Source organism: Colobus angolensis, unplaced genomic scaffold (assembly GCF_000951035.1).
Source record: "Colobus angolensis palliatus isolate OR3802 unplaced genomic scaffold, Cang.pa_1.0 Scaffold124, whole genome shotgun sequence".
NCBI lineage: Eukaryota > Metazoa > Chordata > Mammalia > Primates > Cercopithecidae > Colobus > Colobus angolensis.
In genome coordinates, this window is record NW_012113586.1 from 2,450,377 (window position 1) to 2,468,849 (window position 18,473).

Sequence of the window (18,473 nt, forward strand, 5' to 3'; positions counted from 1 at the left end):
CTCTTTATTCTGGGATTCTTTTTACCCTAATGTCTATTTTGCTTGTTTTATTATAGCTACACCAGCCACTATTTAATACCTTACCGGTATAACTTTTTCCACACTTATATTTCACCTTCTGTGGTTTGTGTTTAAATGTGTCTCTTGTAAGCAGCAAATAGGTGAGTATTTTAATAATTCAATTTGACAATGTTTGTCTCTAGGGGTTTCAGTCCATTTACTGTATATCAAATAGTTTCCAAAAATGTCTTCATGTTCTCCTCCATCCTTGAAAGATAATTTCAGTTGGTATAGAATTCTAGCTTGTAGATATTTTCTCTTAATACATTGAAAATATCCTTTATACTCTCTTACTTCCAATGTTGCTGTTGAAAAGTTGGTTATCATTTAAGTTGCCATTGCTTTGAGGATAATCTAACTACCTTTAAAATATTCCCTGTGATTTTTAATTGCAATTTCAATATAATTTGACTAGGTATAGATTTCTTTTTATTTATCAAAGTGGGAATACATTGAGCTTCTTGAATCTGTAAATTCGTATTTTTCATTGATTCTAGAGATTTCTCAATAATTAGCTCTTCAAATATTGTTTCTGTTCCATTTCCGTTCTCTTCTTCTGGAATTCCAATTAAACATATTTAAGAGGACTTGAACTTTTATTTATTTATTTTTTTTACTTCTGTTGCTTTGGTTCTCTGAGTTTCATTCTAAATAATTACTTTAGGTCTTTCAGTTCTCTTTTAAGCTGTGTTTTGTCTCCTGCTAAACCTACATGTTAATTTTTTTTAATTTCAGTTATTACATTTTTTAACATCTAACATTTCTCTTTGTTTCGTTTTATAATCAGTCTTCTCTTTAGTCATGTTTTTGGCCCCTTTTTATTTCCGGAATCACATAAAGTATGCATTTTAGGTGCTGTATCTGATCATTTCAATATCTAAAGTATTGTAGATCTAATTCCATATTCTTTTACTTCTTCTGGCTCTCACTTGAATTGCCTTGTTTCATTGTGTCTTGGTACTTTTTTATTATGAGATGATAATTTTTTCTTATTGCTTTAATTCTAAATTATTGGGCTGGTATAAAAGTGCATTTTTTTTTGAGACATGGTCTCACTCTGTCACCCAGGCTGAAGTGCGGTGGCATGATCACAGCTCACTGCAGCCTCAACCTCCAGGGCTCAAGCAATCCTCCCATCTCAGTCTCTAGAGTAGCTGGGACTTGCCTTTAGAGGTTTTAGTCCATTTGTTATACACCAAATATTTTCTAAAAATGTCTTTATGTTGTCCTCATTCTTGAAAGATAATTTCACTAGGTATAGAATTCTAGCTTACAGATATTTTCTCTCAGTACGTTGACAATATCCTTTAAATTCTCTTGCTTCCAATGTTGCTCTCGAAAAGTTGGTTTGCACCACCATGCAGCAGGTATGCACTACCATGCCCAGCTATTTTTTTTTTTTTTTTTGTAGTAATGAAGTGTCACTATGTTGGCCAGGCTAGTCTCAAACTCTTGGGCTTTTGCCTTGGCCTCCCAAAATGCTGAGATTGTAGGTGTGAACCACTGTGCCTAGCCAATAGTGCATTTCTTTATAAAGGACTTTGGTTTCAAAAAGCACTTTAGCAGTTGATAGGGGAACCAACAGTCTTGAATCACTTTAAATTATTAATTTAAGGAATTTCTGGGGGTGCCACTCAAGTGGTGTGAATTTTCACTCCAAACCTATGTAAGGATCTACTTGTGGTCATACAGCCTCTTAAGTACTTTCTTGTCTTCTCTGCTCAGCACCAAGTTTGAACATAGGCAAGCTTTCTGACAGTTCTGGAGTGGGGTGGGAAAAGACATGAGTGATTTCTGTTAATAATTCACACTTAGTCTGAGAGTGTAGTCATTTGAGGGCCTCATATCAAGCCTTCCATCCAGATTGTGCCAGTTCTGGCATTCATTTCTGCCTGAGTTCCACAATGCTAAGAAAACAAATACTCAGAATCACCCAGTTTGACAAAAACTCACTGGACAAAATCCAACTTCAGAGCCCTTTTACCTCTTTGGTCTCCTACTTTTATGTAGTCCATGGCTTGTGCTGATCTTACTTATAGTTGCCAGCTCAGAGTCACTTTCAAGAAGATTGATTAAAAGATGTTTTCTAGCAGTTATGGTTCTTTTCAGTGGAATTATTGGTATCTAGTCTGTGATGCTGCTAAAAATGGAACTCCAACCCTGCTTGTTTCCTTCCTTGCCTTTGACCTGATCCTTGGCCACTTTGCTTTTTTGACCCAATACTTAATGGAAAACAATAGTTGACTAAAATTTCAGGATCTGCATGTGATTCTTTGTCTTATCCTTTGACTGCCATCCTCATCCTTTCATATCCAAAATTTGTTCCCCAATATACATTTGTATCAAAATTGTACTCATTTATCTCTTCTGCCAACTTGAATTTGTAATACTTTAAAACTTTCTAACTGTTCTTCCTGCTTTTATTAGTATCGATTTTGTATCTTTCTGCCAAAAGCATGTAACTAATCTTCCAAATATCTCACTTTCTCTCTTATAACACTTTAGTTGTTAAATATTACGTATAGGAAAAATTCCAAGGTCTCTAACATACTGCTAAAGACCACTCAATTGAATCAGTGCCTACCTCTTGAGTCCCTTCTCTCATCCAAAATCTGCTTGAAATGTATCATCTGGTCACATTGGTCTGTGTATACTATGCTATTCTTTACCCCAGTGTATTTCTTATGTTCCTTATGTTGTAATGCCCTTTCCATAGCTCACCTTTTTTGATTAGAAAAAGTAATAAGAACAGAAGGAGAGGGGACGGAAATAGGAGAAAAACAGAGACTATAGAAAAAAGATAATTCCTAAGTATTTCCTACTATTTCTAGAGGATCTTCTCTTTATTCTGAAAGCGATACAATTTTCACTCTCTACCAATATTCTAGAAGTATAAATATGTCCAAATTAAATTTTAGGGCAATGAAAAGGCTCAACCTGATTTATCTGTCTTTGGTTCTTCCCATTAGTTGAGTCCCTATTAGTTAGGTCGAGATGCATGCTCTGCTGCACATTTCATGGTTTGAATCTAGAGACTCTTCCAAGAGTTAACATGCTTTTACTATCATTACTTGCAATTTGTTTCTGGGCCTGAGTTCACCTCATCACTGAGATGTGATAACACTGTCAAGTCTCATCTACAGATTACTCATTATTATTCATGGAAATGGAGTACATCTACCCTGATAGAGCATTGAAATATTGGCCAAGGAGTTCCATGAGGGTGTCTTCAGTTCTCTCCTCCTGTTCCCAATGAGTGGGAGGTAGAGGATGGAGAGGAGGATGTATCAGACAATTGTTGATGTGCTAATTAAACTGCACAAATTCCTCTCCCCAGGGATATGCCTGGCTGGTGAGGTTTCCCAGATCCAGGATTGAAGAAAGATGTTTCCTGTTATTACTGACAAAATGGCAAAATCAGGGGAATCAAGAGTTAAAAACTTAGTAACTGTTACAGTCCAATATGTCAAAAAGAGGCTGAAAGTTTGAAGATAAGTGAGAAAAAAGGTAGGCTTTATAAATCAGAATACAAAACCCAAAATCTGGGACTCAGGGAGAAGTACACAAGACCCAAAAGAGTACAGAAGTTGACCAGAATATATTTTGTGCCCTGGACAGTGAGTTGTGTAAGCATGTGTATGTCTGGGGAAACGTGGTGGGAATTTAGCCACGGTTTGAGTGCCAAAACTAAGCTACTCATAACCTCATACTTTTCCCTATTGAGAAATAATATGATTGATGAATACTTAGAATTGTCTTTACCACAGTATCTGAGGTAGTTTGCACTGTATCAAAACATAATGAATGATGTATATAATTGATATTATAGTTATGTTGTTGTTGTTTGATTTTACTTGAACTTCACAGGAAAAAGTCACAAAAATCAGTCATCAATGGCCCATAAGGGTGAAATCCATGACCCTCCTCCAGAGACAGTTCAAACTGTAACTCCTGTGGATGTTCACATAGGCACTTGGTTTACAACCACACCTGAAGGAAATCGGATTGGCACCAAAGGATTAGAAAGAATAGCAAACTTGGCCCCATTGTTATCCTTTCAGGCCACAGATCCTGTCAATGGAACGGTATGACAAACTATTGTTTATTGCAAAATTTTCTAAGTCTTTAGAATTCTGAAACAACACCCAAAAGAGTGCCTAGCTGATAATATTTTTTCAATAAATGTCTGTTAAGTAGTGGGTGAGTGGGTGGATGGACGGATGGATGGGATGAATGGATTCATTTTCCAAAATCTAAAAACATCTTGTGGTATATTTGCCAAATGGAGAGTATCATTAGTGACTATTTTTGTGTGTTGTGGGCACAACCACGTCAGAACAAAGTGGCTAATTTTTGAAGTGAGTGGCAGTTCGTGAGTTCTCTATGCCACTTTTAAGATATATGTGATTAATGATGTTGTTGGGTGTTTCCTTATGCTGAATGTATGTGTGTAAATATCTTATCTTCTGGAAGTGAGAGGCTTCTGGAAATGAGTGTCTCATTACTACTTACTTGTGTCCACTTGCAATTGATGAGAGAAGTTTGTTCATGATCCTTTGATTTTGAAAAACTTATGGTATATTGAAAGAGATAAGACACACATTAAATAACTCAAGAATCCAAAATTGTAGAGAAGCTTTACAAAAACTTTATTTATAGCATAAGAATACAGGACAAATTAGTGGTACAGAACATAATGGTTCTGTTTATGATACAAAAAGCCAAACTCCTGGAATGAACAATAGCAGTTTCTGTGTACCGGGACTGTTTTTTTTTTTTTTTTTTTTTGAGATGGAGTTTTGCCCTTGTCACCCAGGCTGGAGTGCAATGGTGTGCTACTGGCTCACTGCAACCTCCACCTCCCAGTTCAAGCAATTCTCCTGCCTCAGCCTCCCGCATAGCTGGGATTACAGGCACCTGCCACCACACCTGGCTAATTTTTGTATTTTTAGTAGAGACAGGGTTTCGCCATGTTGGCCAGGCTAGCCTCCAACTCCTGACTTCAGGTGATCGGCCCACCTCAGCCTCTTAAAGTGCTGGAATGACAAGCATGAGCCACCATGCCTGGCCCTCTATGTACCAGGATTTCTTTGGGGGCCTTTATACACGTTATCTCATTCAGCCCTCACAAATGTATATTACACAGATGAGGAAATTGAACTTTAGCAAGTTAAGTAATGTGGTCAAGAGTACATATTCAGAAAGTGCTGAAGCCAAGATTAGAGCCAGTTGTTTGTGACCAAAAACTGAGCCCTTTCCATTCCTTAGCTATTCCTCTAACATCTTATATGGAGATTTGCAACACCCTCTGAATCTAAACAAAATGAAGAGTTTCCTAAGTGCCTTAACTCTGGTGTCTGAACTTCCTACCCTTGTTTAAAACCATGTGCTGCTGTAAAAAGCAAAATGCCTGCATGCTGTTGAGATGGATTACATTATCTAATCAAATATCTTTTCCTCTTCAGCCTACTTCTGAAATAATTTTATAATCTCTGACTTTGTTTGCTAGTTGCCTTTTTTTGTAAGACTCAAAGTACATATGATCTCAGAAAGGATTTTTGTTTGTTTGTTTCCTGGGGTTTTTTCTTGTTTGTTTTAGTTCCTTCAAATAACTCACTTTAATTTGGCCCCTGAGTTAGATTATTTGGCTTAATATGCAAGTTTGATTAATATTTCTTTGTTAACTTTTAATTTCCCTCATTCATCTCCATCACCATTTTGGAAGCATGAACCAACATCCAAGAACCTGGATTCAAGCATGAATTAAACACCAAATGCACAACAGAATAAGAGCAATAATGGTGATATTTACTGAGCACTCACTGTGTACTAGGCCCTGTTCTCTGCATTTTCCATATACTAACTCAATCAATTCTCACAACAAACTACTATTGTTTCCATTTTATAGATGAGGCAACTAAGCTACAGAGAGGTTAAGTAATTTGCCCAAGATCGCACAGCAAATGGTAGAGCCAGAATGTAGACGCCAACACTGTGTCCCAGATCTCAAGAAACTGGCATGATCATATGAAACAAAATTGAAAATGGGTGTGTATTTTCACAACCCCTGACATGAAGTATTACATTCTAAAGGAGTGAGCACTGCCCTTGGGGTGAGGCAGACCTGTATTTCAAGCCCTAGCCATAGTCCTTACTAGATGGATAACTTTTGGCAAGTTTCTCATCTGGTTTCTTATTCATAAACTGGAGATAATAGTCATTACCTACTGAGAAGATTAGTACCAGACCTGGCACTATCAGGCATTCAGAAATATCCTTGTAACTGTGTTATTGCCACCACTAAGAATGGTTATCCTATCCTATGGTGACCAGAAAATGTCACTGTTTATGTGGCATTATGAAATGTTTGAATAATTCTAAATCATAATATGTAAATATCTCTACTAGATTAAAAACTGATATCAATAATTACTAACATCATGGCCAAGTGTGACACGCTTTACCAGAATCGTCTCATTTAACCCACATAAGATTTCCAAGAAGATACTAGTGTTGGCTCCATTTTGCGGATGAGTAAACCAGACAACAAACAGGTTAAGCAACATCCCTAAGTCTACCCAGCCATTTGTGGAGTCAGGATTCAAACTCAGGCAGCTTAATCCCAGAGCTCATGCTCTCAACCATCACATTACACAGCAGTATTTCTCAGTATATGCTCCTGGCTGAAAGTGCCAATGATAAGAACCTAAAATAATGATCAGCATTCATTTCTCTCTTAGTGATTGCCACCTACCATTAAGAGCTAAGAAGGTGATAATCACCTGCTCCCAATAGCCATAAACTCTGGAGTCAGAAAATAACTAGCAAACTCACTCTCACATCCATCCAGACCTTCAGTGAAACATTAAGTTCCTTAGAGTTAGAACAGTATAAGTTTAGAAAATGCCCAATGATTGAAATATTCATTATGCAATTTACACTACTGCAGTTGCAGGTTGAGCTTTCCAGAAGCAAACGCTGAGGTGAAGTCCGGAGTGCAAGATTTTAATAGAGACATGTGTGTGAAAGGAGGAGGGAGAAAGCAGTAATGGGCAGAAGTAAAAGCTGAACTGTGAAGCAAACACAACAGAGCCATGGTCAACCCATGCAGAGCTCAGGAGCAGCAACACACGCACACCACTTCTCATACCCCTCAAGCTCACAGGCGTGCACAGGCACTGAGCAGCAGATACATGTGCAGGTCAACTTGACACAGAGAGGCTACAACCTCTGTCCACCACCAATCTTCAAGTACTGCTCTGATGACGTTAGCGCTACACTTGCAGGCCATCCTGCAGTTCACCCCATCTGGGGAAGTTCTGCAGAGCAGGGGTTTCACAGTGTACAAGGCAGCCACAATATGGCACATTTATCATTATTCCATAGTTTCCAAGGAAACAGAGCCTGTGGACATTTTCCCAGACAGACCTCGGTTAACCCAGTCCAAATGTTAAGTGTTTCCTCAAATATGCCCTGATACTTACTTGTTGCATGACTTTCAGCAAGCTTCTCAACTTCTTTAAGCCTAAATTTCCTCATCTATAAAATGAGGGTACCTGCCAAGATTGTTGTGAAGGTTAGATCAGGTAGATGAGATAAAACTTTTGCTTATAAATAAATAACTAGGACTTTGATGGTGCCATCTTTGTATTCAATGGATAAAAATAAGTACACTTGGGATTAACCATGTGGCCAAATGATTATGTGCTGCCTTTTCATGTTCAGGTTATGACAACTCGAGAAGACAAAGTTGTCATAGTTGAAAGGAAAGATGGGACTCGGATAGTGGATCATGCTGATGGTACCAGGATCACAACCTTTTATCAGGTTTATGAAGATCAAATTATTCTGCCAGATGATCAAGAAACAAGTACGTTTTATTTAGCGTAAGTTAGATAGAATCTTCACTGACTGCTGAACATACACATAAGAAAAATAATTTTTTGGTAAAGTTAGTCAACAAAAGAAAACCCATGCAGTCCAAAGCAGGGTCTATAAGGATTTAGTATTATTACTATCATCATTACTTATTTTGCTGTTTGCTTTTTAAAATTTAATTTTATTCTTTCAATTGACAAATATTGTGTGTAGATATATAAAATAAATAATATGAGGTGTTGCAATATGTATACATTGCAAAATGACTCAATCAAACTAATTAACATATTCATTACCCTCAGATACTTATTTTTAGTTGTGAGAAAACTTAAAATCTACTTTCTTAGAAATTTTTTTTGACCAGCAGCACCCAGCAGCCAAAAGTTTCTCCAACACACCTCACTGTGTGTGTATGTATGTGTGTGTGTGTGTGTTTTATTTATGTATTCATTTATTTAAAACTTTTGAGTTAAGGGGTACATGTGCAAGTTTGTAATATAGGTAAATTCATGTAATGGGGTTTGCTGTACAGATTATTTTGTCACCCAGGTATTAAACCTAGTACCCATTAATTATTTTTTCTGATCCTCTCCCTCCTCCTACCTTCCAGTAGGCCCTAGTATCTGTTGTTCCCCTCTATATGTCCATGTGTTTTCATCATTTAGCTCCCACTTACAAGTAAGATGAAGCAGTATTTGGTTTTTTTCTTCCTGTATTAGTTTGCTAAGGGTAATGGCCTCCAGCTCCAAGCATTTTACAGCAAAGTATGGGATCGTGTTCGTTTTTATGGCTGCATAGTATTCCATGGTGTATATGTACGCCATTTCCTTACTCCACTCTACCATTGATGGGCATTTAGGTTGATTCCATATCTTTGCTATTGTGAATGGTGCTACAGTGAACATACATGTGTATATGTCTCTACGATTAAATGATTTGTGTTCCTTTAGGTATATACCCAGTAATGGGATTACTGGGTTGAATAGTACTTCTGTATTCAGGTCTTTGAAGAATCACCGCACTGTCTTCCACAGTGTCTGAACTAATTTAAATTCCCACCAGCAGTATATAAGCATTCCTTTTTTTGCTGCAACTTGGCCAGCATCTGTTACTTTTTGGCCTTTTAATAATTGCCATTCTGACTGATGTGAGAGTGTATCTCATTGTGGTTTTGATTTGCATTTCTCTAATGTTCAGTGATGTTGAGCTTTTCTTCATAGGATTTTTAGCCACCTTTATGTCTTCTTTTGAAAACTGTTCATGTCTTTTGCCCACTTTTGAATGGAGTTGTTTGGTTTTTTGCTTGTTAATTTGTTGAAGTTCCTTATGGATGCTGGATGTTAAAACCTTTGTCAGATGCATAGTTTGTATATATTTTCTCCCATTCTCTAGGTTGTCAGTTTAGTCTGTTGATAGTTTCTTTTGCTGTGCAGAAGTTCTTTGTTTTAATTAGATCTCACTTGTCAATTTTTGCTTTTGTTGCAATTGCTTTTGGTATCTTTGTCATGAAATATTTGCCTGTTCGTATGTCTAAAATGGTATTGCCTAGGTTGTCTTTCAGAGTTTTTATAATTTGGGGTTTTACATTTTATTCTTTAATTCATCTTTAGATAATTATTCTATATGATGTAAGGAAGGGATGCAGTTTCAATCTTCTGCATATGGACAGTCATTTATTTCAGTACCACTTATTGAATAGGGAGTCCTTTCCTCATTGCTTGTTTTTGTTGATTTGTTTAAGATCAGATGATTGTAGGTGTGTGGCTTTATTTCTGGGCTCTCTATTCTGTTCCATTGGTCTCTGTGTCCATTTTGCTGCTTTGGTACCAGTACCATGCCACTTTGGTTACTGTAGTCCTGTAGTGTGGTTTGAAGTTGAGTAGCATGGTTGCCTCCAGCTTTGTTCTTTGTACTTATCATTTTTAATTGTGAGAATACCTAAAATTTACTCTCCTAGAAATTTTCAAAATATGATATTTTATTTACTATAGTCACCATGTTATACAGTATATCTCTTTAATTTATTCCTTTTATATAACTGAAATTTTATATCCTTTGACCAGCATCTCCCCAACTCCTCACCCCGATGGCTGGTAACTACCGTTCTACTCTCTACTTGTATGAGTTCAACTATTTTAGAGTCTACATATAAGTGTGCTGTTTGTCTTTCTGTACCTGGATTGTTTTACTTAAAATAATGTCCTCAAGGTTTATCCATATTGTTGCAAATGACAGATTTCTTTTTTTTTTAAATACTGAATAGTATTCTCTTGTCTGTATTTACTACATTTTCTTTATTTATTCACCCATTGATGAACATGGGGACTGATTCCAAATCTTGGTTATTGTGAATAATGCTGCAATGAATATGAGGATGCATTAGGACTTTTTATTGTGATCATTATCTCAACAGAGATGGGAGTGATAACAGCTCTAGTTAGCTGATGGAGAGTAATAGTCTTTGATTGGTGGCAACTAAAACCTAATAACCATGATTCATCTGTCCTAGATACTAGCTTTAGATGTTTCCTTTGATCCTCAAGGCATCTAATTTGCATAAATAGGTGACCTTAGACAGGTCTTCAGTCAGAGCATGTCTTTCGTCAGAAAGGTGGTATCAGAAAAAAGGAAACTGTAGTTGCTAATTAACAGGAACCTACTCTAAGACTCAAAGTCTTCCACTCTTCCGAACCTGAATTTAAGAAATATTTTTAATGAGAAGTTATTCCTGGAGTTCCCTTTCCTTAATGCCAGTGTTTTTTATTGGATATATTTAAGATGTACAACATGATATTTTGATATCCATATACCTAGTGGAATAAGTCAAGCAAATTAATATATCTCTTACCTTATATAGCTGTTTTATTGTGTGTGTGTGTGTGTATTTGTTATGAGCACCTAAAATCTACACTCTTGGAAAATTGTCATTATACAATACAATGTTATTGACTATAGTTTTTATGCTATACATTACATTGTTATACTTATTCATCTTACATAATTGTAACTTTATATACTTTGACCTACATCTCCCCACCCCACCCACATATCATATTATGATGCAATAACTTTATTTCTGATTATAGAGAGAGGGACACTCATACACATTTGCATAAGGAAACAAGCACAGAGGAGTGACTTGCAGCATTGAGTATAATATTGAAATATTGGGAAAATGTAAATGTCCATCAATGGCAGAATAGAAAAATAAAATGTGGTACATTCCTACAAAATAATACTATAAGACTGTTAAAGGGAGTCATACACACACAAATAAATATATCTATGCACACATATATGTATAGATAGATAGATACATATAGATTAAGATGGTTAGGGGTCTTGAAACTGTGTTAAATGAAAAAAGCAGGAGTAGAATGATAGTACAGTAATTACATAAATACATAGAGTAACATATAGCTTACATACATTTAAAGCACACACATATGTATTGTTCATGATATATGTGTACATAAAAGTGTAAAAATGAATTTCAAAATAGAAATAAGCCCAGATATAAGGAGAAACTTCAATTTTATCTGTGATTTTTCTTTTACATATGTATTAAAAAGTATAAATTTTAATTGATGAATATCTGAGTGCTTAAATTATATTTTATGCTTTTCAATTTTTCAAGTTGAAAAATCAGATGTTCTCAGCTCCTACAAATAAATAGTGAGAATAAGACAGCATACTAAATTAAGTAAGAAGATTTTTTCTGGAGGAATTATTCTGAATTGACAAGAACAGCAGGCCTCACTCCAGCCCTGTGGAGTTCTCAGTACTTGCTCTAGACTTTACAATTATGTTTTTTCCATGGGGAATCCAGACAGCCAGGAAACAGCAGCAGAATCAATAGACTGAGGTCTGTTTTGAAATGTCTACATCCTATCAGATCTGCTTACCTTGCATTTGCTTGTAGCCGAAGGTCCTCGGACTGTCACCAGGCAGGTGAAGTGTATGCGGGTAGAAAACTCACGCTATGCCACTGTTATCACCAACTGTGAGGACAGTAGCTGCTGTGCCACCTTTGGAGATGGAACAACTATTATTGCAAAGCCACAGGGAACATACCAGGTAGGTCTAGAAGGAAAATGAGAAGTACCAAACATGAGTGTCTATTTAGCTGAGAAAACCCACTTCTAAAATGCCTGCAATGTACACTGCTGTTGCTTTCTTTTCTCTTAGAATACTAACATCTTAGAATATACTTCTCAAACTCATTTATTCATCCCTTTTTACATCCCATGCCAGAAAAACATTGCCCTACTTGTTTTGCAAAACTTTGGTAGTTCTGGACCAAGGTTATAAACCAAAATGTGTTTGTTGAGGATTTCTTATGTGCTAGGCACTGTGGGTGTTAGAAACCCTTAGATGATTTGGCTTGTGCCTAACAGACCAGCTTCACCTCCTGCCACCTCGACCCTCATTCTCACTCTCCATCTTTCCCACCTCCAGTCAGTCCTCCCTACTCTACTCAAAGTCCTAGCAGGACAGGAGGGAGCACATGGTGTGTGTGGTCCCGGGAGAGCAGTTCTCCTAACTGAAGCAAAGCTTTGTCCTTGGAAGGTCAAGGAGGAGCAGTTAGCACCTTTCCCTACCTTTCTGCATTTCCCCTTTAAACACAACCATCCAGTGTCAGCCTGCACTTCCTTTAGCCTTAAAAGGACTTGCCTTCAGCTTTCACTTGCTGGAGAAAGGACACTACAGCAAAAACGTTGCAAACAATGTCACTAGATACTGAGAGCTAAAAGCTAGAAGATGATAGACAAAGATCTCACTGACAAATATTTGTTACTGTGAAAGTTGCTGAAGTCAGTTTGTCCTTCTCATCTCTTCTGACAATGTTACCCTTCCCCCTCTTTATCCAGTGTAGATTATTATGGGGCAAGGAAGGTGCTGGAAGTGAGAGATGAAAGAAAACATAGATATAAATTTTCATGTTTTTGATTAGGCAATAGTTTCTTAGATATGAAACCAAACATACCGGCGTTACCAAAAAAAAAAAAAAAAAAGTTTGTGATTCAAAGAACACCACCAAGAACGTGACAAGATAAACTACAGAATAGAAGATGTTATTTGAAAATCATATAACTGATAATGGTCTCAGGTACAGAGTACCCTACAACTTAGAACTCTCACAACTCAGCAATAAAAGGACAATAACTAACTTTAAAATGAGCAAAGGATTTGAATTTCCCCAAAGAAGATACACAAATGGCAAATAAGCCAAGGAAAGGTGCTCAGCATCACTAGTTGTGAGGGAGCTACAGTGCAAACTGCAATGAGATTGCACTTCACACCCACTAGAAAACTGTAATCAAAAAGACAGATAATGGCAAGTGATAGCAAGGGTATGGAGAAATTGGAACCTTTGTAAATTGCTGATGGTGTAAGTCACTTTGGAAAGTGGTAAGTCACTTGGAAAATGGTATAGTCACTTTGGAAAACAACTTGACACTTCCTCAAAAGGTAAACTTAGTTGTCATGTGACCCAGCAGTTTTACTCCTAGATATATATCCAAGAGAAACCATATATCTGCACAAAAACTTGTAAACAATATTTACAGCAACAATTTTAATAATAGCAAAACTGAAAACAACCCAAATGCATGCCAACTCATAAGTGAATAAAGAAAATGTGATATAGCCATACAATGGAATGTTACTTATCCATAAAATGGAATAAAGTACTGTGTGCTACAACATGAGTGAACCTTGAAAACATTATGCTGACTGAAAGAAGCCAGACACAAAAGGCCACAGAGTACATGCTGCCATTTAAATGAAGTATCTAGAATAGGTCCATCCATAGACAGCAGATTAGTGGTTGCCAGGGCCTACGGCCTAGTGATCCAGAACGATTTCCAACAGGATCAGGGTTTCGTTGGGGGATGATAACAGTGTTGTGGAATTAGCGATAATGGCTTCACACACTTTTGAATATACTAAAAACCACTGAATTATACGCTTTAAAAGGGTAAATCTATGATATGTAAATTCTATTTCAGAAAAAGATCTGTTTGAAGCAGAATTCATTACATGAAGTCTTTTACTTAAGGACTGTGTCAGCCACCAGAGGAGAGAGGAGAGACGAGTTTCTAAGAGCACTTATCCCACATTTGTTTACCCTTTCAAAGATGCTTCTTGTCCAAGATCACAAACAACTCCAAACATTTAGACTGGAATGAATAGGGCCAAACATGTATTTAACCTCAGCTAAAATATATTAAATATTGGAAATAAGGGGGCATAGGACAATTACTTACAAGAGATATTAAAGTGAGCAGGTAAGATGTGAGGATACAGGAGAAATGATATCATAACTATTCAGTTTGCCTCCTTATCAAGTAGCCCTTCCCAAACCTTAAGTCCTCCCTTGGATAATATTTTCTTTCTGCAAACAGTTTGTGACTAGGATCTATGGATATTCTTTTTCCTAAAGTGGTTTTCCAAGTCCCACATATTAAACTAGAAAATTTTAATAATTTCTGTCCTTCCGTTACCCTTTCAGGTGTTACCTCCAAACACAGGCTCTCTTTATATTGACAAGGATTGTTCAGCTATGTACTGCCACGAATCAAGCAGTAATATATACTATCCTTTTCAAAAGCGTGAACAGCCGAGAGCTGGCAGGTACATCATGAGACATACTTCAGAGGTTATCTGTGAGGTTCTGGATCCTGAGGGAAACACATTTCAGGTAAAGTGCACCTTTGGGGTGGAGAGAGAGCCTGTGGCTTTGCTTTTGAGATATTTCACACTACAAAGCTTCCATGTAGATTTTTACCTTAGTTGTCTTGGGATTAATTATCCACTTACTGCCAATACTTTGGGCAAGCAGTAATGAATGTCAGTACTTTTCCTTTGATTCTTAAGTATACTTTCGTGGGGGATGGCAAGCCAAATAATTGGTGGGACAGAAATGTTAAGGCTAAATGAATAATTAGAACAGAAAGGAAGAAACAGTAGCAGACATCTGAAAATAATGCCAACATAAAGAATGTGGCAATGGTCCTTATGCAAGTTGAAGTCAGAGCAAACACAAGACAGCAAGCAAGTTTCTTTGAGTAGTCACAGAGTCCATGGTAAGAAGGATATAGTACGGTTGAAGGTGGAGAAGTGGACCAACATCCAAGCTGAGTGCCAAATCAAGAACACAATCCTAAAGATGGCTGAATAGGAACAGCTCCAGTCTGCAGCTCCCAGCATGATCGACGCAGAAGATGGGTGATTTCTGCATTTCCAACTGAAGTACCTGGTTCATCTCACTGGGACTGGTTGGACAGTGGGTGCAACCCACACAGGGCGAGATGAAGCAGGGCAGGGCATCGCCTCACCCGGGAAGCACAAGGGGTCGAGGGATTTCCCTTTCCTAGCCAAGGGAAGCTGTGACAGACTATACCTGTAAAAACGGGACACCTTCGCCCAAATATTATGCTTTTCCAATGGTCTTAGCAACCAGCAGACAAGGAGATTCTCTCCCATGCCTGGCTCAGTGGGTCCCATGGCCCACGGAACCTTGCTTACTGCTAGCACAGCAGCCTGCGATTGAACTGCGAGGCAGCAGCCTGGCTGGGGAAGGGGCATCTGCCATTGCTGAGACTTGAGTAGGTAAACAAAGCAACCAGGAAGCTTGAACTGGGCAAAGCCCACCGCAGCTCAGCAAGGCCTACTGCCTCTAGACTCCACCTCTATGGGCAGGGCTTAGCTGAACGAAAGGTAGCAGACAACTTCTGCAGACTTAAACATCCCTGTCTGACAGCTCTGAAGAGAGCAGTGGTTCTCCCAACACTGCGTTTGAGCTCTGAGGATGGACAGACTGCCTCCTCAAGTGGGTCCCTCACCCTGTGTAGCCTAACTAGGAGACACCTCCCAATAGGGCTGACAGACACCTCATATAGGCAGGTACCCCTCTAGGATGAAGCTTCCAGAGGAAGGATCAGGCAGCAATATTTGTGTTCTGCAGCCTCCACTGGTGATACCCAGGCAAACAGGGTCTGGAGTGGACCTCCAGCAAACTCCACCAGACCTGCAGCTGAGGGACCTGACTGTTAGGAGGAAAACTAACAAACAGAAAGGAATAGTATCAGCATCAACAAAAAGGACATCTACACCAAAACCCCATCTGTAGCTCACCAACATCAAAGACCAAAGGTAGATAAAACCACAAAGATGGGGAAAAAACAGAGCAGAAAAGCTGAAAATTCTAAAACTCAGAGTACTTCTTCTCCTCCAAAGGATCGCAGCTCCTTGCCAGCAACAGAACAAAGCTGGATGGAGGATGACTTTGACGAGTTGACAGAAGTAGACTTCAGAAGGTCAGTAATAACAAACATCTCTGAGCTAAAGGAAGATGTTTGAACCCATCGCAAGGTAGCTGAATACCTTAAAAAAGGTTAGACGAATGGCTAACTAGAATAAACAGTGGAGAGAAGACATTAAATGACCTCCTGGAGCTGAAAACTATGGCATGAGAACTTCGTGACGCATGCACAAGCTTCAATAGCCGATTTGATCAAGTGGAAGAAAGGGTATAAGTGATTGAAAATCAAATTAATGAAATAAAGCAAGAAAAGTAGTTTAGAGAAAAAAGAGTAAAAAGAAGCAAAGCCTCCACAAAATATGGGACTATGTGAAAAGATGAAATCTATGTTTGATTGGTGTACCTGAAAGTGACGGGGAGAATGGAACCAAGTTGGAAAACACTATTCAGGATATTATCCAGGGGAACTTCCCCAACCTAGCAAGGCAGGCCAACATTCAAATTCAGGAAATACAGAGAACACCACAAAGATACTCCTCGAGAAGAGCATCCCCAAGACACATAAGTGTCAAATTCACCAAAGTTGAAATGAAGGAAAAAATGTTAATGGCAGTCAGAGAGAAAGGTCGAGTTGTCCACAAAGGGAAGCCCATCAGAATAACAGCAGATCTGTTGGCAGAAAGCCTGCAAGCCAGAAGAGAATGGGGGCCAATTTCAACATTCTGAAAGAAAAGAATTTTCAATCCAGAATTTCATATCCAGCCAAACTAAGCTTCATAACTGAAGGAGAAATAAAAGCCTTTACAAACAAGCAAATGCTGAGAGATTTTGTCACCACCAGGCCTGCCTTACAAGAGCTCCTAAAGGAAGCACTAAACATAGAAAGACACAACCAGTACCAACCACTGCAAAAATATGCCAAATTGTAAAGACCATTGATGCTATGAAGCAACTGCATCAATTAATGGGCAAAATAACCAGCTAACATCATAATGACAGGATCAAATTCACACATAACAATATTAACCTTAAATGTAAATGGGCTAAATGCCCCAATTAAAAGACATAGACTGGCAAATTGGATAAAGAGTCAAGACCCATCAGTGTGCTGTATTCAGGAGACCCACCTCACGTGCAAAGACACACATAGGCTCAAAATAAAGGGATGGAGGAAGATCTACCAACCAAATGGAAAGCAAAAAAAAAAAAAGCAGGGGTTGCAATCCTAGTCTCTGATAAAACAGACTTTAAACCAACAAAGATCAAAAGAGACAAAGAAGGCCATTACATAATTGTGAAGGGATCAATTCAACAAGAAGAACTAACTATTCTAAATATATATGCACCCAATACAAGAGCACCCAGATTCACAAACCAAGTCCTTAGAGATCTACAAAAAGACTTAGACTCCCACACAATAACAACGGGGGACTTTAACACCGCACTGTCAATATTAGACAGATCAATGAGACAGAAGGTTAAGAAGGATATCCAGGACTTGAACTCAGCTCTGCACCAAGTGGAACTAATGGACATCTACAGAACTCTCCACCCCAAATCAATAGAATATACATTCTTCTCAGCACCACATCACACTTATTCTAAAATTGACCACGTACTTGGAAGTAAAGCACTCCTCAGCAAATGTAAAAGAACAGAAATCACAACAAACTGTCTCTCAGACCGCAGTGCAATCAAATTAGAACTCAGGATTAAGAAACTCCTCAAAACCACACAACTACATGTAAACTGAACAACTTGTTCCTGGATGACTACTAGGTAAATAACGAAATTAAGACAGAAATAAAGATGTTCTTTGAAATCAATGAGAACAAAGACACAACGTACCAGAATCTCTAGGACACATTTAAAGCAGTGTGTAGAGGGAAATTTGTAGCACTAAATGCTCATAAGAGACAGCAGGAAAGGTCTAAAATCAGCACCCTAACATCATAATTAAAAGAACTGGAGAAGCAAGAGCAAACAAATTCAAAAGGTAGCAGAAGACAAGAAATAACTAAGATCAGAGCAGAACTGGAGGAGATAGAGACACAAAAAACCCTTAAAAAAATCAATGAATCCAGGAGCTGGTTTTTTGAAAAGATCAACAAAATTGATAGACCACTAGCAAGACTAATAAAGAAGAGAGAAGAATCAAATAGACTCAATAAAAAATGATAAAGGGGATATCACTACCAACCCCACAGAAATACAAACTACCATCAGAGAATACTATGAACACCTCTATGCAAATAAACTAGAAAATCTA

At 37.9% G+C, this 18,473-nt stretch overlaps 1 protein-coding gene across 1 annotated transcript in view; it reads left to right on the top strand.

Moving 5' to 3' along the window:
• Positions 1-18,473, top strand: part of SPAG17 (sperm associated antigen 17) — a 246,415-nt gene that overhangs the window by 177,880 nt on the left and 50,062 nt on the right. Inside the window, exons 29-32 of the mRNA XM_011933064.1 lie at positions 3,928-4,145; positions 7,786-7,930; positions 11,861-12,015; positions 14,453-14,641. Coding sequence (XP_011788454.1) covers positions 3,928-4,145; positions 7,786-7,930; positions 11,861-12,015; positions 14,453-14,641 — 707 coding nt within the window. The remainder of the gene's footprint in view (positions 1-3,927; positions 4,146-7,785; positions 7,931-11,860; positions 12,016-14,452; positions 14,642-18,473) is intronic.